Source organism: Oryctolagus cuniculus, chromosome 12, assembly GCF_964237555.1.
Source record: "Oryctolagus cuniculus chromosome 12, mOryCun1.1, whole genome shotgun sequence".
Lineage (NCBI taxonomy): Eukaryota > Metazoa > Chordata > Mammalia > Lagomorpha > Leporidae > Oryctolagus > Oryctolagus cuniculus.
In genome coordinates this window covers 72,691,731-72,715,000 of record NC_091443.1, presented here as the reverse complement: position 1 = coordinate 72,715,000, position 23,270 = coordinate 72,691,731, and the positions used below count along the sequence as shown (strand labels likewise).

Below are 23,270 nucleotides of genomic sequence, written 5' to 3'. Positions count from 1 at the left end.
CCATAAGGGATGCTGACACTGCAGGCGGCAGCTTTATCTGCTATGCCACAGTGCTGGCCCCCTCAAATTTTTTTTAATGAGAGGAAAAATATTCACATGGAAAAAAATTCCAATTAAATTCAATATTTCAGGATCCTTGAGAGTACCTTGTTCAACTGACTGGCAGAAAAAGTTTAGTTCAGCCTAGACTTGGATGTAACTCCTTTTTTAGAGTCCTAGACAGAAGAAATGTATGGTAGAAAATTCTGTATAAGGGATTAATCCATTTACAGTGTACATTTGCTTAATATTTGGATTGGAGGCAAAGAGAGCATCCATAAAAGCTATTGCTCAAAGGTGCTCTGTATACTCCTAGTCTTGTCTGCTTCTAAGCCCGTAGCTATGAGGATGAAATATTGAAATCATAAATTTGCACCATTCCATTTTCTTGTGTTATGCTTTTGAGTTCAGTGGGAGTTCATGCTAAAAAAAAGTGTATCAAAAGAACAGCATCTGAGTGATAGTAGCTATTGGAAGGAAATGACCTAAATGCTTATATTTAAACCTGTCAAATGTGTTTAGTATTTCATAAACATGGATATGTAATTTTCATGCATAGCATGTATACGGCTTGTTTCAAATTTAGTGTCTTGAAACCATTTTAGACAATCTGAGTCCTTGGTTAATTTTTCTGGCATAACTGCTTAAGTATCAAGAGCATGCCCAGAAATCGACAATTAAACTCTGTTACGGTTTCTCAGATTACTGTGTTGATTACATTTTACCAATACCTATATCTTCAGCCCAAAGGAAAAAGACTGAGAATGTAACTTTTGCTTAGCTTGATGGGAAACCTCATTCTGTACTTCATTTCTGTCGCATTGAGCACGTGTTTTATGATTAGAAACTTCATGTTCTCCATCTGATTAAAGCATGAAGAGACACGACTGCTTTTAGGACATATCCCAGTGATATACCAGGAACTGATATTTCCTTTTAAATCAACAAAATGTACATTCATATTTTTGAACACCTACCAGGTAGAGTTGTTACAATGAGCAGGGTTCTCAGATGCAGATGACTATGGGTCCAGATAGGTTGAGTGAGCTGGGCTGTTTATAAGACATAAGGCAGTGCTGGAGTCTTTGGTGCAATGGAACATCATGCTGGCTGCAAAGCCATAAAGTTCTTTAAAACATTGTGTAGGCTAAGTGAAATGGATTTTGGTCCAAATTTCCAACTTCTCTTCACCTGGACAAAATGGTTTAGTAGCTTAGGTTTAGCTCAAAAATTGTACACTTTTGAAGCATTTAAGTAATCTTGGACATCTTCTAATACATTCTGGTACAGCTGCCCAAATTTTCAGAGCTGGTATATATTTTGGCTAATGGGTGCACCAACCACTTTGACCAAATTTCTAATTTGACCTAATTTCTAAATGAAACAGATTCAGGGCTTGACTGTTACAGGTCTCTTGGGTAAGGGGTGGGACTGGTGTATGAAAGCAAAATTGCACGTACTTTTTCTCTTTCTCTACTGTTGGCGGGGTAGTGCTGTCCTTTTACTGGTCCTTCGGGCATGATGCCTGGATGCAACCCAGAGGCAGCTTGTGATCGACTCTATGCATAAAGCAGTTTGGTGTGGAAGACTTGGGCTTTCACCTTGGGTCTGTTTGACTCATTGAGTGACTTGAAGTCAGATAATCAACTGCGGGTACACACTGTGTCAGAGGCGGAACTCAGGCCTGCACCCAAGTCTCTGGTTCCAAACTCAAAGCTCTAGTCCTTGTTTCAAAGTCCAAATTGTCTTCTTTTAAGCAGAGTGTTAGGGTTTCAGTCCATTGCCTCACAGACTCTTAGCAGTTGAACATACATAGAATGTCTTAAGAGAACTGACAAAGTGGTTCTTTCTCTTACTATCTCTTTTCTTCTTTATAGGTTGTGTGCAAGCCAGCATGGGCCTCATTGTGCTTTGCTGTGTTTGTGGTGGCATGGGGCTGTGAATGCCACAGTCACCTCAACTATTAATGCCTGTCTGCATGCCAGCATTGCAATAAACTGCCCTTCATTACAAAGCTTGGAAAAACACAGGCACTCTTTTGTTTAAGCATTTGTTATTTGTATTCTGTGGTTAAGTATTATGTGTTCTGCCTGCAAAAATGTATAGTTCATATTCATTGCAGGGAATTATGTGTGGCTTTTCCCTCCTCTCCTAATAAATTGTTTTTGTGAGAACCAGCTGGTGTTTGAAGAACTAAGTTCCAGGAATAAAAAGTAATGACAGCTACAGAGCATGGGCAAAAGGTCTGAAAACGTGAGAGCCCGATCTGGCAAGGAGACCTTGGCCTGTATAGAGAGAATGCAGTAGGAATTTAAGCAGAGCCGGAAAAACTGTCCCTTTTCTGCCTGGAAAAGGGTTCATGTCAGATGTTAGGAAGACAGTTTGGCGAAAAAAGTCCTAAGTAAATAGAAATTCAGCCAGTACTTTCATGAACTTCACCCTTCTTTGGAATGTTTTCATTCTCTGGGGGGAAAACAGAGATTGAGTCATTTATACAGCCAGTGAGGACTTTACTAAAAAGGAAACCTCAGGAGATGTTTTTGCCGTGGTACTTTCTTAAGACTCGATTTATGAGCTCTGTAACACTGTCAGAGGAATGTGAAGGAACTTGCCTCCCATACTTCCTTGATGTTATAGGACCATATGTTGTTAGGAGGGTGTGGAGAATTTCATGAGATGGCTGTCTGCTGTGGAAGTCCCACCTTCCCAGTTAAAATAGGAAGTCTTCATGGCTGCTCCACCTCCCCTCCCCTCCCCGTCATTGCTGCCTACGTTTTACACGTAGCACTCTGACTTTAGAAATATTATTATTATTGTGGATCCTGCAGAATGATTGCTAAGTGTATGCTATCATCCTTGGGGCCAGGGCCATGTGACCTCTGGGTTTCTAAATTCAGCCTGTGATTTTGGTCCAGGACAGCAGCAGATGTTGAGCCTGAAGATAGGTAATATTTTTGTTTTTGTTCTTTGTTTTTAAATTTAGTATGCAAACAATTAGAGTTACATTTTCAAATAACTAGACAGCTGAGGGCTAAGATGGTTGTTTTTGGTACAGAGGTCATTCTCTCCTTTCAGAGGAGTTTCAAAATATAACTACTTTTTTTTAGAGAGAAAAATTATTTTTTTAAAAGGCAGAGTGACAGGGAGAGAGACAGAGGATATTGGTGCAGGTCCAGGCCAAAACTAGGAGCCAGGAACTTCATTCTGGTCTTCCACATGGATGAAAGGGGTTCAAGTACTTGGGCCATCCTCTTCTACCTACACAGCAGGCAGATTAGCTGGGAGCTGGATCAGAAGTGGAGCAGCTGAGTCTTGAATTGGCACTCCAGTATGAGATACCAGCATTGCAGGCAGTGGCTTAACCCACTGAACCACAAAGCCAACCTCAACATAGAACAATTTCAATAAATGTTTTTTACATAGGATGATCCTGTGGAAGAACCATTTAATTTTCTTGTAAGACAAAATATCTCTCCACTTTGCTCCTGAGTGCTCATTTTGTGTATACTACTTGTGACACAAGATCTTGTGCTGGGGGCTGGTACTGTGGTATAGCAAGTAAAGCTGCTGCCAGCGGCCCATATCGGTGCCTGCTTGAGTCCCAGCTTCTCCACTTCTGATCCAGCTCTCTGCTTAAGGCCTGGGAAGGCAGTGAAAAATGGTCCAAGTAGTTGGGCCCCTGCCACCCATGTGGGAGACCCTAAAGAAGGTTATGGCTTTGTCCTGGCCGTTGTGGCCATCTGGGGAGTGAACCAGCAGATGGAAGATCTCTCTGTGTCTCTCCCTCTCTCTATGTAACTCTGACTTTCAAATAAATAAATAAATATTTTTTAGAAAAAGATGTTGACACTCATCTGCGTGGGATGCCTGCCAGATAGCTCCCTGCTTGTCCTTGAAGCTTCTGTGTCACTGCAGCTTGCTTCAAAGCCAGTCACCCAGGGGGTCCTTGGAGAGGAAATTTCTCTTCCTTTAAAGACATTAGCCGTGCAATTTGAAGGGAACAATTAAATGCCAGTTCTAAGGGTGTTTCATCACCATGCAGACTTCCTCTTACACAGCAGAGATGGATGGGGATGGTGTGTGGTTGTTCTCCAGCTACTGGTCATTAGAGCTAAAGCATGGAGATGGAGTTTCCATTTGGAAGAAACTTCAATGTCTCCAGTTTCTTTCCCAGATTTGTTCTATTGTTTGAGTTGCTGAATATAAATTTTGCTTAAAATATTCCATTACAATGATTTTGCCAATTCAGTAAATACCGTTAATTTGTTTTTAGTTTCCAATTAAAAAAACACAAGTGTTTGGATGCCGGTGTTGTGGTGTGCAATGCTGGCATCCCCTATTGGAGTACCAGTTTTAGTCTCGGCTGCTCCACTTCCAAATCAGTTCCCTGCTAGTGTGCCCGAGAAGTCACTGGAGAATGACCCAAGTACTTGGGCCACTGCCACTCATATGGGAGACCCAGATGGAGTTCCTGGCTCCTGGCTTCAGTCTGACCCATCCCTGGGTGTTGTGGCCATTTGAGGAATAAACCAGCAGATGGAAAATATCTCTTTTTCTCTCTGTCTCTCCTTTTCCCTCTGTAACTCCGCCTTTCAAATAGGCAAATTAACCTTAAAATATGTTTCTTAGAGGACTATTGTTTTAATCCAGATCATATAACATTGTACCTCAAATTAATGAACGTATTTTATATACTACATATTGATGCCTTGGAATTCCTATAAGATTTCATCAATTGTCTTTAGTTTTTCACTTTCCATTATTTAACAGTATTGCCTGTCAGGTAGTGGTTCTGAAGTCCTTGAAGTTCTGACAACTCTGTCTTTGGAACCTATCAAGATCTCCTAGTTCAGGGCTGGTGCTGTGGCATAACAAGTAAAACTGCCTGTGACACTAGCATCCCATATGGGTGCTGGGTTGTGTCCTGGTTGCTCCAGTTCCCATCAAGCTCCCTGATAATGGCCTGAGAAAAGCAGCAGATGGCCAAAGTGCTTGGGCCCCTGCGACCCGTGTGGGAGACCCTGAAGAAAGTAATGGCTTTGTCCTGGCCATTGAGGCCATCTGGGGAGTGAACCAGCAGATGGAAGATCTCTCTTTCTCTCTCTGTAACTCTTTCAAATAAATAAATAAATCTTAAAATCTCCTAGTTCAAAGGTAGCTCAAGATGCTGATTTAGCTTTTAGGTCATTTACAGCATTTGAGATGGTACCATTTTCATTGTTTACCCTTCTACTTCCTGGAATTTGGAAATCCGCGAGGATGTCCCTAATACAGAGAATTATCTAGCTTGCTTACTGAAACTGGATCTCATGCCATATTCTGTTTTAAGAGTGACAGAATGATTTTACCTCTAGGCCAGTCTCTTGTTAGAGTAAATAGGTATGCTCTGTGTACTGTGTGATTCACTTTTCCCCTCTTCTTTAAGGAAAGCAAAGGAAAATTTGTTTGGACAAAATAGAAGTTTTTCCAATGGCCTTGTAGACTGTGAAAAACGGCAGCAGCTGGAGCTGAGCTCTGTTGGAGAAGAAACTGTAACGGGAGAGTATGCCTTAATCATAAATGGTCACAGTTTGGTGAGTTTGCTTAAGGCTTTTGTCCTTTCTTTCATTGCCCCCAATAATCATCTCTTTTGTGCTGTCATAATGAGATCTCCTTTTGTGTTTTCCAAACAAACGACACTAGAAGAAGCAGGGCGTACACGGCGATTTCCTGTTTGCAAAGGGAAAGGAAACTTCTAATATATATTTCATACATTGTTATTTGAACCACCACAGTGAAAAGGAGGCTTGGAAGAAATATTGAATTCACAGAATATCAATCTTGTCTAAATGACTCTAGACCACTTAGCAATGTTATTTAAGTGCTTGTCTAAGTGGGAGTGTCACAGTTCACTGTTATTTAATTAAAATAATGCAACTGGATGAATCTATTGCAATTATTGCTCTTGCTAATGTTTGTCATTTGCAGAGCACAACTTGACCTTCACATAATTACCACACCAAATTATTGCCATTAAGATACCTCTGCTGTTTTTTTTTTCTAAATAGCAGCATTTTAAAGCAATGCCAAACAATTTGCTTTGATTAGGAAATCTGGTTTTTGTCGTAATAGAATAAACTTGCATTGTACTTTTAATGTAGTTCAGGTTCCAAATCTTGAACAAATATCAGAACGCTCTTCTGAGTTTCTAATTTAGAATACAAAAGCTCCGATTGCACTCCAGCGAAACTATCATTTATATGCACAAAGCACTAATCTCACATCTCTCTCTGGCTTTGATGATCATTTTTCACTTGGGAGTTTGGAAAATAAGTGTATCTTCTTGTAGACAGTTTCTTAGAGGACAAAAGGAGTTGGATATGAGTGTATTGTCTTTTCCCCTTGTGATCATCTATCTGTTAGCTCTTAGTGCTTAGAGCACTAGCCAGCTGGATTCCAGACGTAATGATGTGTTGCCTTCTACACCATGGAAAGTTACAGAGCTCAGCTGCAGGCCAAGCTCCGCTGAAAGTTTGTCCAGATGACACGGACTTCTCTCTCGGACAGATGAACAGCAACTGCAAGTTAGAGGGCTGTAAGCTGGTTCTTGGAGCTGGTGGCCTCGCAGTTGAATTGCTCAGGGACCACAATATAGAAAGGGTCCCTACTGAGTTTTGCTTTGGCTTTCCTGTAGGCTCAAAAAAGCCAACGATGGGTGGTGGGGTTAGAGGACTCAGGTGAAAATCTACACTGTGCTCTCTGTCTCCACGTTTGTTGAAAGAGAACCAGGAAAGATGTTCTTCAAGGACCCATTCGGCTTCTAAGCCTGAAGCTCATGAAACTATACAATGTCGTTTTTCGTTTAAGGAGAATTGGCCATGTTTTTGCTACTATGGCCAGCAGTTATTGTTAATTTTAAATCCTGATTCCTATTTGCTGAAATCCTGAGACTTTACAGAACGTAATTGGGCCTTTTGCTCTTTCTGCAGGCCTGATTCTAGTTTTTCTTGTTAATATATAGAGAAAAGGGGCAATTCTGAGGAAGATACTCAGTCCCATGCTTCCTCTTTCAGAAAGGGGGATTATATTTGAGAATGCCACATTACAACTTTCTCTAGGACTCACAGGCTTGATTGTGAGAATTTTCTACACCAGAGTTATATTTTTGTACTCATTCACCCATCCAGCCATTTCTACCACTAGCATTTATTAAGCACACCAGGGTTACAGTGCTAGAATCTGAAAATAAGGACGTACATTGTACATGATCCTTGTCTTAGGGATTGCCGTCTAGTGGGAGAGTTAACCACATAGCGTGTGATATAAAAGTGGACTGAACACAGTGCTCTGGGGGCAGAGAGGCAGACATATTTAGTTCCTTGTGGAAAAATCAGAGAGGACTTCCTTGAGGAAGTGATGTTTTCAGGTAGAGTGACAGCAAGCACAAAGGAGCAAGGCAAACAGAACCTATGAAATTATGGGAAAGAAGCAATTAGCATAATGGGAATAAAGGTTCGTGTTAAAGGTGGTATTAGAAATGGGCCAGAGTGTGATGGGCTGTGAATCTCTTGCGAAAGATTCACTCACTGATACTGATGACTCAACGTTTAGGTAGATTCCTGTTTCTTCATACTGTGTTTCTTCAAGAATGTACGATGAAATAATTACTAGAAAAAACATTGACATGATTATGTTCTCTTTTTCTTGGCATTTCATAGAGCTCTTTTGTGTTTCTATCTGAGCCGGCGTGGCATGTTGGGGACCCTGTCTGAGACACAGGTTGTGTGGGACTTCGTTGCCAGGCCTGTCTTGGTTTCAATCTCTATGTCCTTGAAAGGCCACTCTCCAGATCCCCTGCCTTGCATCTTGCTCACACATAAACAACCACAACCAGGAATACTAAATATCCAAAACAACAATGCAAAGGAAGCCAAAAGTCCATCATGTAGCACACACAAATGACCACCATTTGTGGTTCATTCTACACTTGAGGAGATGGTGGATGGGCCCTGTCGTTTGCTTTCACTAATCTTAGTGGCTTCTTGACCTTCTCCAGCATTTAACAAAGAAGCATGAGAAAGTGTCAAAAAAAAAAAAAAAAGGAAAATGTTTTTTATTTTCATTTTAAAATTCCTTGGCACTTAGTAGGAGTTCACTACTCGTTCCTGTAGTTTGTGTTGCTTGTGTGCTCCTGAATCAATAATGGTTTGTTGACATGAATGGAATGATTTAGAAAAGAAGTAAGATAGTTGCTTCCTAAATTACAATTCTCATTTAGTATTTCCTATTCTTTTTTTTTTTTTTCTCAAATTTACCCAGGCCCATGCCCTAGAAAGTGATGTCGGGAATGATCTCCTGGAACTCGCCTGCATGTGTAAGACTGTGGTTTGCTGCAGAGTCACCCCACTGCAGAAAGCCCAAGTGGTAGAGCTGGTGAAGAAACACAGACATGCTGTCACTCTGGCCATCGGCGATGGAGCCAATGATGTCAGCATGATTAAAAGTAAGAGGATATTTGCTTGATGGGACATGTTGCATCCATGGAGTGGTCTGTTTCAGCATTTGGGAATATTTAATAGAGCTTGCATTAAAATTTAATTTTGACAGTGGATCTAAAATGCATGATAATGTATTGGTCCAGGGATTCCACCATTAGCATTTGTAACAAGATCTTTGTCTTTAGTTAAATCATCTGTGTATTATTTTGACTAGGAAAGCTCATTGGTCATTTTATACTCTTTGGGGAAGTGGGTAGCTGCAGTGTGGATGAAAGAACACCAGACCTACATCTGCAACAAATGGATATGACCTCATCTCTAATACTTACAAGTTATAAAACCTTGAGCAGGGGGCTGGCACCGTGGCTCACTTGGTTAATCCTCCGCCTGTGGGGCCAGCATCCCATATGGGTGCCAGGTTTTAGTCCAGGTTGCCCCTCTTCCAGTCCAGCTCTCTGCTGTGGCTCGGGAGTACAGTGGAGGATGGCCCAAGTGCTTGGGCCCTGCACCCGCATGGGAGACCAGGAAGAGGCACCTGGCTCCTGGCTTTGGATCGGTGCAGTGCCAGCCGTAGCGGCCATTTGAGGAGTGAACCAATGGAAGGAAGACCTTTCTCTCTGTCTCTCTCTCTCACTGTCTAACTCTATCTGTCAAAAAAAAAAAAAAAAAAAGATACTTCTCTGAACATGGGAATGGAGTGGCATGAGAACTGGGCTGCTTATAAAAAAATAAGAAAATAAATAAATAAAAAAAAACCTTGAGCAAGTTATTCAACTCCTCTTTAAAAAAAAAAAAAAAAAAACCTGGGATAAAACCTATCATGTTTCATGAGATACTATATATGAACATTTTTAATTGCTATAAGATTTCCATAAAGAAATAACAACAATGAGAAATTATGACTCCCCACCTCCCTTCCCCAAAATTGTGTTTTTCTTTTAGGAATGAAAATGTTCCTCCTTTCCTTTATAGGTGCTCACATTGGTGTTGGCATCAGTGGCCAAGAAGGCCTGCAAGCGGTCTTAGCCAGTGACTATTCCTTTGCACAGTTCAGATATCTCCAAAGGCTTCTCCTCGTTCATGGAAGGTGGTCCTATTACCGAATGTGCAAATTCTTATACTATTTCTTCTACAAGAATTTTGCATTTACACTTGTGCATTTCTGGTTTGGTTTCTTCTGTGGTTTCTCAGCCCAGGTTGGTAAAAATATATTTTTCTTTTATAATATCTGTTGAATTACAAATGAGTCCTCTTAATGGGCATTTACTGATCACTAGAGAACATTTTTCTACACATGAGACAAGTGACACTATTATGATTATAGATTGATAGTTGACTTGATCTTGGAATCCAAGAAGATTTACCTGACTATTTTCTTATTTTCATAAGCAATCAATTAACCAATGAGTACTTCTTCCTGTAGTTTTTTAAAATTTATATTGAAGAGTCTTGATATGATGACAGGCAAACTTGACGTAGAGTTTTCATTCAGAACAGATATCTGAGAAACAGCAACAAGAAATGCTGAGGTATCTCACTTGGAAAGGTGTTCACTTCTTCCCTAACACACTAAATGTATCTGGGCTCACAACAGATGTGTTTTAAATCAAGAAGAAGTGATTGCTATCCTGACAGCAAAGCTGTTTCGACAGCAGGGTCAGCTACAGTTGATCCATAGATAATGTTGGAAACAAGGAAGAAAAATGAGCAAAGCAATCAATTAGGATCTTATTTTTTGTATCTATTCATATCCATTTTAAATGATAGCTATTTAACCTCGTATCCTGGATATCAGGAAAGCTTTGACTTCAGGTTTCAACTATGAAATATATATAGCATTTATATAAGCTTATGAATACAAAATAATTTTTAATGAAAACTTGAATGTGGACATGGCATTCATATTTTGAACAGTAAAAATACTGTTCTTGAGAATGAAATGGGAACCATAACTCTTGTAGAGATTTTCTTAATTGCTATTAGTTCCTTTTGGGTTTCATCAATGCGACTGGTTTCAATGATATTCATGAGGCTATTTTTTCAATCATTTTACTCCAGAAAAGATTGAGAATGAATTTGATCTTGGCATTTTATGCCCTCTAAGGTGCCAAGGGAGATGGGTGAACCCTTTTTATGACTAAGATATGTTCTGTTCATTTTCCCCTTCTTCTGGGAAGTTGGGATTTCTTAAAGTGAGACACACCTGTATCCATTGTTAGTTTTCTCTTTTTAGGGATAATATTCCAAAAACTAAAAGCTGACTATGTTATTATTTTTGCCCTTTTGGCAATCTTTTGACAGTTGAAGTAAAACAGAATCTTGATTTTTGCTTCTCAGAAATAGAAGTTGTTAGTGCTAGTTCATAGCAGGCATAAGGATAGGGCTTTTTATTTGCTCACAATTCCACTCCCCTCTCTATATGTAGGGACTCACCCCACATATAGGAAGGAGGCCAGATTATTTGCTAAGGGGTGTTTCTGAGAGATCTCACCTTTAAATTCTAAAGGTTTGGGGCTGAAGAGTCACAAAATTATGAAAGGATAGCTTAACCCTCATTGAGACTCTTTGGATACAGAGGAATGGTTAATAGTATTTATGGACACACCAGGATTATGTAACGAGGTTCACTGTCATACTGTCTTTGGTTTTTACAGTTTTAATGTGAGCTTGAAAGTAATGTTCAATGATTTCTCACCTCTACATTGAAGTTGTTTCCTGCTTTGCTTTTGGGATCTGGTAAAATTGATCATTCAGATGATCAGTTACTAGATGTTTAATCTTTTCCCTAGAATTTACATTTTAAAGCAGCCAGGGAGAACAGTAATTGCTCCAAAGACTTGAGAGTCTGATGGTTGAACCCAGCTGGAAGACACATCACTTGTCTATGATTAGGTTTCTGAAATGTTTTATTCAGCATATTTCTTTTCTGAGTTCCTTATCGCTTTCTCTTGTTTTTTACACTGAAAATTCTTGTTAACTGCACGATCTTCATTTTGGATCCTTTGTCAATCCTGATTGAGCCTCTGTATCCATTCCTTTGCTAGTGAATTAGGACTAATAAGTGTCATCATACGTTAGTGTGCATTGGAATCACCTGGATGGCTTATTAAAGCAAAACTCACTGAGCACCAGCCCCAGAATTTGATTCAGTAGCTCTGAGGCAGAGACCTAGAATTTGTAGTTATTTAATTTTTAAAAAAATATTTATTTTCATTTTACTTGGAAGGTATAGAGAGGAAGAAAAGTCTTCCATCCATTGGTTTGTTCCCCAAATGTGTCCATAACAGCTGGGGCTGGGCCAGACCAAACCAGGAGCCTGAATCTCTATTTGGGTCTTCCTTGTAACTGGCAGGGATCCGGGTACTTGAACCATCATCTGCGGCCTCCCAAAGCGCACATTAACAGGAAGCTGGAATTGGAAGAGGAGCTGGTACTTGACCCTAGGCATTCCAATATGGATGCGGGTGTCCCCAAGCAGTGTCTTAACTCCTCATACACAATTCCCACTCCCAGAATTTTTAAATTTTGGCAAAAAGCACACAATCAAGGTTGATGACTTTAACTGTTTTAAGTGCACAGTTCAGTAATGTGTAGTAAATTTACACTGTTGTGCACAGGTCTCCAGAACTTTGACATTTTGCAAAACTGAAACTCTTCTCCATTGAATAACAACTCCTGTTTCCCCTCCCTCCAGGCCCTGGTAACCCCTATCCTCCTCCCTCTGTTTCTGTGAATTTTACTGTTTTAGATCCCTCAAATAAGAGAAATCATGGAGTGTCTGTCTGTCTTGTACAGAATTATTTCACTTAACATGATGTCTTCAAAGTTCATCCAAATTGCAGCATGTCTGATAGGATTTTTCTTCTTTTTAAGGTGGAATAACATAAATACACACTACCTTTTGTTTAGCCCTTCATCTACTGGTGAACATTTGGGTTGCTTCTCCTTCTGGCTTATCTTATCTTTTTGTTGGACATTTTCCATTCATGTTTTAGAGTTCAGTGTGTAAAGATTATATTTTCCCCATACCCCAGCCTCCCTTGAAATTCACAGTTAACATTAGTCTACTAAAGACTGACAGCCCAAATGTAAAGAAACCCTATCAAGTTTAATTCATTAAAACACATACACACACAAACACACATATTTTTACATTCGACATCTCTGAAACTAGGTTGTCTTTATAATGGAGTTTATAATGGAGTTTTTGAATTCAGATTGTAAATTCCAGTGAATATTGGTTTATTGTTCAGGTGTTCAGGAGTTTTTTTTGCTCTCTCTATTTTGCTAGAGCAGGGTTGACACAGGCAAGTTTCCTTGGTAGTCTCGTTCTGCCTGAAGATTTGTTTCTCCACTACTCTGTCACTGAAGGTATAGCCCTTTACTTCCTTACCTTTGTGGGAATGCTAGATTTCCCGTTTAGCCCAACTTGGTATTCATATCGGTGTTTTCAGTGGTTAAGACACTGCTTGGGATATCTGCATCCCATGTCAGGGGCCTGTATTTGAATTTCTTGCTGGAATCAGGATTCCAGCTTATTGTGCATACCTTGGAAGGCAGCAAGAGAAGGCACAAGTACTTGGGTCCCTGCCACCCATGTGGGAGACCAGGATTCTATTCTGGGCTCCTGGATTCAGCCTTGTCCACCCCTGGCTCTTTTGGGCATCTGGGGAGTGAATCAGCGGATGCAAGACCTCTTTCTCTGTCTCTCGGCCTTTCAAATAAATAAAAATAAATTTTAAAACATCAATGATGTTTTAGAGTCAATGAGGCTTGGCATTATTTCCCAGACTTATTTTGCATAGAGCACTATTTTTTCTAAGCTCCATACATTATGTTCTGTACAATGATTGTCATATAGAATACTTTGGGAAGTTCTTTAATAGATGTCTCCACAGCAACAATTTCAAAACTTGACATTGCTTTGTTATTAATCCCTGTTCCAATGATTTGAAAACAGTAAGATGAGAGAAGGACAAAATGATGCTAAGAATACCGTCCCCATAGGAACAGCCTAGTTATATCCCTTTCAAAAATTTCCATTTTCTCATCTAACTCTTGTCCAAGAGAGAAAATAGCCCTGTTTTATATAACAAAGTAAGAATTTACATTTTTAAAAGAGTTGCTTATTTAACTGAAAAGCAGAATGTTAGAGAGAGGGAGAGACATATGGAGAGAGATCTTTTAGTCACTGGTTTAGTCCCCAAATGGTCACAACAGCCAGAGCTGGGACAGGCCAAAGCCAGGAGCAAGAAACTCCACCAAGGTCCCCCACATGGGTGGCAGAGGCCCAAGCACTTGGACCATCCTCTGCTGCCTTCCCAGGCTCATTAGCAGGGAGCTGGATTGGAAGCAGAGCAGCTGGGACTCAACTGGTGCTTTGATATAGGCTGCCAGTGTTGCAAGCAGTGGTTTAAGCCATTGTGCCACAGTGTTGGCCCTGGTCATTTACTAAAGATAATTTCCCTCCCACTATCCTGAGAGGCAGGGGGCGAGAGGCAGAGAGAGAGAGAGAGAATCTTCTGTCCACTGGTTTTCTCCCTAGATGGGCTGCAATGGCCAGGACTGGGCCAGGCTGAAGCTGGGAGTCAGGAGATTCATCTGGGTCTCCCACATGGGTGCAGGGCCCAAACACTTGGGCCATCTTCCGCTGCTTTCTAGGCTATTAGCAGGGAGCTGGGTTGAAATTGGAGCAGCCAGGATAAAAACCAGCATCTAGATGTGATACCGGTATCAGCAGGTGGCAGCTTCATCCACTACACTACAAGCTCACCCCTGGAGCTGGTTTTTACACTGGGAAATAAATATATTAACAAGTCTAAAAAGAAATACTGTAATTGCAGTAAATATGAATATGGGCAAAGGAGAAATGTGTAAAGACCTGGGATGACCTCCAGTGCTCTAGTCAGCAAGTGACCACAGGAACACTTTCCTATCTATCTAGTTGCAGGAATCCAGGTTCTAATCGGCATGAAGGTGTGAGACTGGGGAGCTGAGGGCAGGAACTCCTTCTCTCATGCACTGACTGAAATCTAGTTTCTAAAATTCATTCAGAGCTGCCATTGAAGGTGGATCTTTTAGGGCACTGTGCACAGCAGGAAGCCTGTCCCACAGCATGAATTTTACCACTGTAAATATAGAAACTCCTGTGCTTCTAGTCCCACCCCATGCGTGAATGGTTGGGGGTATTAATGGTGCTGAGGACTGGCTGTGAGGGTGGCTTGGCTGGGGACTGGGGACTGGCAGGGATCGCTGTCTTTTTCTATTCCCTGTTTTTCCCTGGAAGAGCCTGATGAGCAACAGGTTTAACTGAAAAAGTTTTTTTGGCTTTTTTTCCTCAGGCCTGTTTTTTAAGGACAATAGTCTGTAAATGAGGCAAACAAAAAGAAAACAACATACTTGAGAAAACAATTAGCCCACAGAGAATGAGAATTTGTGAATCGGGGGGTGGGATGGGTGGACATTTTCACAATCACTGTTCCCAGCATTAAAATCATTTAACTGGTTGTGGCTTCCAAAGCCATGTGTTGAGTGACAAGGTTTTCTTCACTTCTGAAATTCGTTAGTTTTTTACCAGTCTTTTAAAGAAAGTTGGCTATTGGAGGCCTTCCCACTTCCTGCCACCCTTCTCCCAGATTGCTTCTAATAGACCTGACTAATACATGCAACCAGTAGGCACAAAACCTCCAGGGCCTGGCACATACAGAAATGCTCGGGTATCCCTTTAGAGGCCACTCCTGGGCAGGCCCTCGCTTCAGTCCCTTGCTCTGTTCAAGGCCAGTGGGAGTCAGGCTCATACACGCATTCCCCAACACAGCACCCGTGGCCTTTGAGTGCTCATTCATTTAACAATAAGCAGTGGAGTGCCCTTTTAGCGGCAGGTGCTCTGGTGGCCTCTAGGGACACCCGAGTGAATGGGAGGGACGCCTTTCTTGCCCTTGGGGGTCTTGCTGTCTGGAAATTTTATTTGCATCAATGTGAAACTGATGCTGAATAATTCCATAACCACCTTTCTTTTTTTTTTTTTTCTCCACCAAGAGTCTTTTGTGAAATGAATTTGTTCCGGAGGAGTCAAGTCTTGGGTGAACCCTGGTAAATCCCAGTGCCTTCAACAGGTCACTTTGAGGTCCTCCATTCTGCAGCTGGAAACATCTGACCAAATGTAAATGGTGTTTTTTCAAAACACCAGCTTAATTACTCAGTGAAGAGACTTGTGCTGTTTCTTTAAGACCTCATCATCCTGTCTTTTGAGTCTTGCTAAATTTTATCCAGGCTGTCCTTCTGACCTTAGTTCCAGCAGATTCCAGACAATGCCCTACCCTAGCAAGTGGGCTGTGGAGACACACAGGCCAACCCAGCCAGGGCACATGCAGCTCCGGGGGATGCCAGAGTTTGGGCCATTGGGTGTCTGCGGGATGGTAGCATTAAGACACCTAAGGGGGTGGTGATGTGATACAGGCTAGGTTGTGCTTGGTCACCGGCTTTCCTCTGGTTCATCAGTACCTCACCTCTGTTGTGACTGGTTTGGGCTACTTAAGGAAAGAATCTGTCCAGAAGGGATCTGATGGCCTTGTGTTTGCTTTGCTGGGTGGACTTCCATGGAAGAAGCAGCCGGGACTCAGAACATAAAGTATTCTTTGTCAGGACCTCAGATCTTTTTCTCTGGCAAGGAAGTCTCAGAGATGTTGAATGAATTCAGGCCCTGGTTTTATAGAGGAGGAGCCGAGGCCCCAAAAGCAGAGAATCATGGTAGAGAAGGCCAGGACTGGGACAAGTGGTTGATTCCCTGATCTGTGCTTTGTCTTCTTGCTTGATAAGTAGCCACTTGATTTGTCATGAACTTGGAAAAGCTAATCCTTTGTCATTTTGTTTTCTTTTTTAAAAAACTCTTCCCCCAACCCCTAATCAGCAAATGTTTGCTTTAGTTGGATTCTAAAGGAAAAACACTTAGTCCACTAGGACTCTGCAGAGGAACGGAACTCTTTTTGAGAGTGTGAGCTAATGTCTTCGGAGGTGTCGTCCACAGCTTTGACTCTTGGGGAGGCCAGGGCTGCCCTCAGGCAAATGACCTTCTAGAACCATTTAGAAGCTTGAGGCCCAGTAAACACTCCAACTGAACTGCCACTGAGAGACAAATTGAAAATGTAATCTGTCCCAATGTGATCTCCAGGCAGGTTGCTGGAGCAGGGGTTTGCAGAAAGTCAGCTGAGTCTCTGCACTAAATCCTGGATCCTTTTCAAGGACATGCCTTACCCTAATCTAGAATCAGAGCCTGAATGATTTTCATGGACTCCATCATGGGCTTGTAGTCACTTTTTATACCTGTAACATTTTGCAAGAACCCTCTGCTCTCAGGATTTTTAATAAAGTTGATCTGTCTCCCACCAGGGATAGAGCCAAAAAAAAAAAAAAATTTGGTTGAGGTCCTATTTAGGAAATTCACATTTGAAACTACTGGCTCTGTGTACTTGTGAGATGATAGTATCAGATGACAATTTATCATTGTCAGTGAGATACCGAGCTCTGTATTTTTTGTTTAATTCTGCTGTGATATGGAAGCAATTATCTTGTCAGGGCTGGAAAAACTTTAGTTCTGTCAAACACTATAAGAAAACTCAGAGTGAAAAGTTTGGAAAGTGATGTGAAAGAGTGCGACTAATCTCAAGGCTTTGATGACTTCCTGGATTTGGTTACCTGTGAACCCATCTCCACCTGGCAGATCGGCTCCTCTCCCCATTGCCTTGCAGATGTGCTGGGCAGAAAACCCAGGGTGGGGCTAGCGCTCAGGCCCAGACCATCCCTCCTGGATGCTGCTAGTGGGTTTCTGCTAATTGCATAAATCAGTAACAGATGTGCTGAGGCTGAGCCCCTCGTGTTTATCCCACGATGTGTTTTCTTTAAATGACAAATGTTTTTTAAAGCCAAAAAATAAAAGTTATTGTATGGTTTTCCTCTGCAACACACAGCAAGAGCGGGTGAACATTTCCAAAGAGGTAGTTCATCCTGTCATTTGAACAAGGAGCCAGGCCAATGGGCTCAGAGCAGAAGGCCCTTGGTGGCTGTTTAAGAGCTTTATTAAGGTTTATTTAATGCGGCATTACATAAATCATAGACTTGTGTTCCCTGAGCTGTTTATAAATTGTAATTTGTAGCTGGAGTGTTTTTCTTCCATATAAAATGGTTGATAAGGCTGATAAATTGCTCCCACAGAGAAGGGAGTGAGGAGGAGTGTTCCTTAAATAGGAAAATTGAAGTTGGAAAAGTGCAGAACACTCCCCCCCCCCCTTTATTTTCCCAATCTATGAAGAGACAAGGGTTCCAAGCACCGAGTGCCATCTCACAGGAGCATAGCTTTTCTCTCTTGTTCAGGATATTGGAGGTGAGGAACAGAAATTTTGGAACTAGGAGTGGTGGAGTTGCCTTATGAGTATGGGGATCCCAGAGCAATCTTTGTTCATATGTGTGGGCTCCTGGTGTATGCAAAAAATTTGAGTCACCCAAAATCCGTGGGAACACCATTTTGTGGATCTAGTCTAAGCCAGAATGATCCCACCCCAAAGACCTAAAAAGAACCACAGCCCATCTCCTCAGGACATCTAGTGAACCTCTGTGTGGTAGTTGGGTGGACAGAGGCCTGAGGCAGTCTGAAGGGGGAAACAAGCGCCATGTGGGGTCTGATCCTAGCTCCTGGCCCTGTCACCAGCACCGAGGGAGGGCTTACAGTATGTTTTTGGCTGTATCTAAGGACCTGGAGGACAAGTGGGGCATTTTCTAGGATAACTGAGCAGTGCATGACTTTTTGCAGAGGGAAAGCAGCAGCCTATTGTGGTAGAGATACTGCTTGTGCTGTAATTTCTGTGAAAGCCCCTGAAGTTGTGTTCAACTGATGCCCCTGACCAGAAACGACTGTTTTTGAGGTGAACGACTCAGGTTAACACATTGTAGGAGAGCCCGAGAAAAACCCGTTATCCTTAAAACAATAGTTTCCTTTGATTGAAATGGAGTAAATAGTGAAATAGTGATGGATATAATTGAACATTCCTGAAGAAAATGCTTAATTATATCAAGGCATTCATTTTTCTTTAAATCTTGTCCTAATTTTCTATCAATTTCACTAATGTAATAACTTGCTATGAAAATAAATGTCTAGGGTTAGTTGTCTCGATGAAGAATTGCATTTTCACAAAAATGTAATGAGTAGGCAAATAGAGCTTTTAATCTACCCATTAAATACACCCTTTGACACTTCATTCCCCGCCTGTTCCTTCCTCCCTTCTGCAATAAATGACGCTTACTTAGTGAGCACTTCATGTTGGTCAAGCACTGTGCTGGCATTTCATTCAGTACTCACAGTTCCGGTATCAAGAAAACTAAGGGACTATAGCCTACTCAAGGCCACACAGTTCTGTCTGCTGATTCCAAAGCTGATACCCTTAAGACATCAGCTTCCTTTTATGGAATCCTTATCAAACATCAGGCTCTGTAATAGGTCTTTGGGCCCCATAGGTGAGTGAGTCACAGAACATTCTCTCAAAGAGCTACTAGTCTAGATGGGTGGTGCTAGAAACCAGCTGGATGACTGTGAAGCAGTGAGGTGTGGGCTGCCATGGGAGGAACAAGGAGTAGCCTGGAATCCAACTCTGAAAGAAGGCTGTTGTGGAAAAAATCCTGCTAGGACTTTAATTTCTTTGAACGTGGCTGACATCCAAATTGTGCTAGGCTGCTACCTATAACTGGGGAAAGTGGTTACTAAGATGAGTGATATAATTCACCAAGTAAAGTGAAAGTGGGCTCATAAAGGGCTTGTAGAAGACCCTCCCCCACCTCCCCGGCCCCGAGCTGGTCTTCCAAAGATCAATAATTACAGTGGAGCAGGTGAGGAGTGAGGAGCAATGGTGGGTGTCCCAGAAGAAGGAGAAGCAGAAGGAAAGTCACAAAAGTGACGAATGGCTTGGGTAGCATCAAAGCCACCACACATGGTTAAAGCAGTGGGACTGGAGATTTCTGGAAAATCTCTCCAATCACTCCTGACTAAGATTCAGGGGTGGATCTGGTGGTAGAGGGATCACAGGAAGTAGCCTGGTGAAGGGGGGTTTGGTAATGAGTATGAACTCAGGTGAGGAGCCGATGGCGCGTCCACAGGGGGATGTCTAGTGTGAAGTTAAACATGTAACATTTATAAACAGTTGTAAAATCATTTCAGTAAGGCATCTGAGTTAGAGCTGGGAATGTTGCTGTTTGCATGGAGGTGAAACTGTAGTGCAATGAAGACAATAATAAAGAAGTAAATCACTAAGATACTTGCAGAACTATCATTAGGAAAGAATGGGTGATGTAAAAGGCCTCCTTGAGGGGGTGACATTGGAGCTATGACTCGAGTAAGTATCTCCCATATGAATACTTTGAAGTTAAATTATTTTAGGCAGTGTACGCAGCAAGTGCAAATGTCCCGAGGAAGGAATGAGCCTGGAATTGGAGAAAAACCATCAGTGAAGCTGGAGCTCAATGAGTGATGGTGAGAGGGCAGTGAGGTTTAGGCTACAGTGAAGAGTCTTTTTTTTGCCTGCCCTCAAAGAGAATATGTTATCTCAAAAAAACTAAGAAACAAAGGATCAGAGATAAAGAGAGAGAGGAATATCATTATAGTCTTAGAATTGTATCTGAACCACATTAAATCTGTTCTCTTTGTATTAATATCACATCAACATGAAAAAAAAGTAAAAACAACAACAACAAAAAAAGAGAAGGCCATTGAGCAGGTCTTTCCTACATGGTTTTCAGGCCTTAAATCTAAGATACACAGAATAAAATAATTTCCTCCCCTCACCCATCTGCCCTACTCCTAGTTTCCCTATTTATGTTCTTGTTTTTCTTTTTTCCTAAGATTGAACTCCCCACACCCCCCATCCTGCCCCACCAAGATGGTTGAGAGCTGGAATGTCCATATTCCTTAGTAACCACAGCTAAGCTTGTTGATGATAGCTCAGAATACAATCCTCAGTATTTTTCACAGTGTTTGGTTTAGTCAATGTTGAATGAATCCATCTGTAGTTTGAACTGAATAGTTTAGGTTGGGATTTGGTGTTTGTAGACTGTCCCCCCACTTCACTTTTTCTTGAACAAATATACACCCAATCTCAAGAATAAACCATAATACTAAGATTAGTCCAAATCCAGATTTAGCAATAGGGACACCAAAATATTTTCTTTTCAACATAATCTATAGCCACAGGACGTAATTTAAGACTGTCTTATTTACATAACCATGTAGAACCTACCTTTAGCCTCTCTGAACAATTTTCATTTAAGGTTCCTCAATGCTTTCCAAACTTTCCTAAGAAGGAAGTATGCTTCAGAATAAATGCAAAATTGGATGTGCTGGTTATCTGATGCAGCCACCTTCATCATTCATCTGGAATGCTACCATGGCCTCCTACTTTGTTTCTTATTTCCACCATTGCCCCTCTTCAGTCTATTCTTTGCACAGCATTGAGTCATCCTTTTCAAATGTAAATCGGGAGCAGGCAGTTGGTCTAGCAGTTAAGATGTCTGCATGGCAAACCTGCATCAGATGCCTGGATTCCATTCCCACTTTCAACTCCTGATTCTAACTTCTGGCCAGTGCAGACAGACCCTTGGAAGAACAAGTAATGGTTCAAGTGATGAGGGGCCCGTCAAACATATAGGAGACTTGGACTGTGTTTCTGGTTCCCTGCTCTCACCCAAGCCCAGTCCAGCCATTGTGGGCATTTGCAGAGTGAACCGAGAGCTCTGTTCTTATCTGTCTCTTTCAAATAAACAAACAAAATTTAATATAAATAAGTACAAGTTGCTCATTTGCTTAAAATCTTCCAATGTCTTCTCATTTCACTTAGGACTAAGACATGGTTCACTACCAAGGTCCCCCTCTTACCAGTTGACACCTGTTCTCCCTAGAAGTCACTTTACTCCATCTGGGTAGCCTTGCTATTCCCTGAGTATGCTGAGTATTTCTTTCCTTAGGAATGTTTCATGGGATCTTCTTAACAGTATGGAAGCTTCTGTCTCCAAAAGCTGCATTTTCAACACCTTATATTCCTCAGATATTATCTCAATGCTACGTCTCAGGGAGACCTTCTTCAATTGCCTTATTGCAACTCTCCCTCATTCCCTATTCTCTTTCCTCTTCTAGTACCTGTTATCTTCTAAGTCACTAACTTACACACACTTCCTATCTCTCAATGAAACTTGATCTCATTTTTTATCTATCTCTGTGACCCTCACCATTGGAATGCAAATTTCATGAGGAATATTTATCTGGTTGATTATGTTGGATTATTATTGACTGGGACTTAGGACTTGGAACTTGGCATTTTCAAAATAAATATGAGGGATCTTCAAAAAGTTCATAGGAAATGGGTATTACGAAAAAAACCATGAGTGGATTTCAAATTTTTTAAAAGATTTATTAAAAAATTTTAAGAAAGCTTTTATTTAATAAATATACATTTCATAGGTACTACTTTAGGTCAGATTTTTGGTATCAAAATAAGTATGCAGAGTGATGGGGTAGGGAGGAGAAAGATATTGAGAGTTTCATCAGCTGTTTTACTCCTCAAATGGTCATACAGCCAGACTTGGGCTAGGCTAATGCCAGGAGCCAGGAAGTCTATTCTGGTCTCTTGTATGTGTGGCAAGGGCCCAGGTATTTGGGCTGTTTTCCACTGTCTTCCCAGTCACATTAGTAGGAATGTCTATTTAACCCAAGAGCCTAAAAGTGAATTTTCTCACTACTATGGATGGTGTTTCTCACTGATATGCTATTTTTTCCAGACTGTTTATGATCAGTGGTTCATCACCCTGTTTAATATTGTCTACACATCCCTGCCTGTTTTAGCTATGGGGATATTTGACCAGGTATGTGTTTTTCTCTATTTTTATAATTTAGTTTTCTGTGATGATTTTTAGTTGCTTCTTAGCTTCTACGAAGATGTGATACAAGGGAAGAGTCTAGGAAGCTGTTTTCTTTTCTTTCTTTCTTTTTCTTTTTCTTTCTTTTTTTTTTTGACAGGCAGAGACAGAGAGAAAGGTCTTCCTTCCGTTGGTTCACCCCTCAAATGGCTGCTATGGCCGGCTTGCTGCGCCGATCTGAAGCCAGGAGCCAGGTGCTTCCTCCTGGTCTCCCATGCGGTTGCAGGGCCCAAGCACCTGGGCCATCCTCCACTGCCTTCCCAGGCCACAGCAGAGAACTGGACTGGAAGAAGAGCAACCGGGACTGAATCCGGTGCCCCAACTGGAACTAGAACCTGGGGTGCCAGAGCCACAGCTGGAGGATTAGCCTAGTGAGCTGCGGCGCCGGCCAGGAAGCTGTTTTAATAGATGTTGCATGGGTTATGATCCTTTTAGGTTCCCCACTTCTACCCTGAGGTTTCCCAAAACGGTTCTCTGATTAGAATGTGGCTACTACCCTTTTTTTTTTTTTTTTTTTTTTTTTTTTTGACAGGCAGAGTGGACAGTGAGAGAGAGAGACAGAGAGAAAGGTCTTCCTTTGCCGGTGAACCAATGGCCGCCGCGGCCGGCGCGCTGCGGCCGGCGCACCGCGCTGATCCGATGGCAGGAGCCAGGAGCCAGGTGCTTTTTCCTGGTCTCCCATGGGGTGCAGGGCCCAAGCACTTGGGCCATCCTCCACTGCACTCCCTGGCCACAGCAGAGAGCTGGCCTGGAAGAGGGGCAACCGGGACAGAATCCGGCGCCCCGACCAGGGCTAGAACCCGG

The 23,270-nt window shown here is 41.7% G+C and overlaps 1 protein-coding gene across 4 annotated transcripts in view; it reads left to right on the top strand.

The window, feature by feature from the left end:
* The window catches only part of ATP8B4 (ATPase phospholipid transporting 8B4 (putative)), a 260,383-nt gene that overhangs the window by 203,417 nt on the left and 33,696 nt on the right, over nucleotides 1–23,270 (top strand). For all 4 annotated transcript variants that reach the window (XM_051822381.2, XM_051822379.2, XM_051822380.2 and 1 more), the window contains 4 exons: nucleotides 5,465–5,612; nucleotides 8,338–8,521; nucleotides 9,489–9,712; nucleotides 22,329–22,412. In XM_051822381.2, the coding sequence (XP_051678341.2) occupies nucleotides 5,465–5,612; nucleotides 8,338–8,521; nucleotides 9,489–9,712; nucleotides 22,329–22,412 (640 nt within the window). The remainder of the gene's footprint in view (nucleotides 1–5,464; nucleotides 5,613–8,337; nucleotides 8,522–9,488; nucleotides 9,713–22,328; nucleotides 22,413–23,270) is intronic.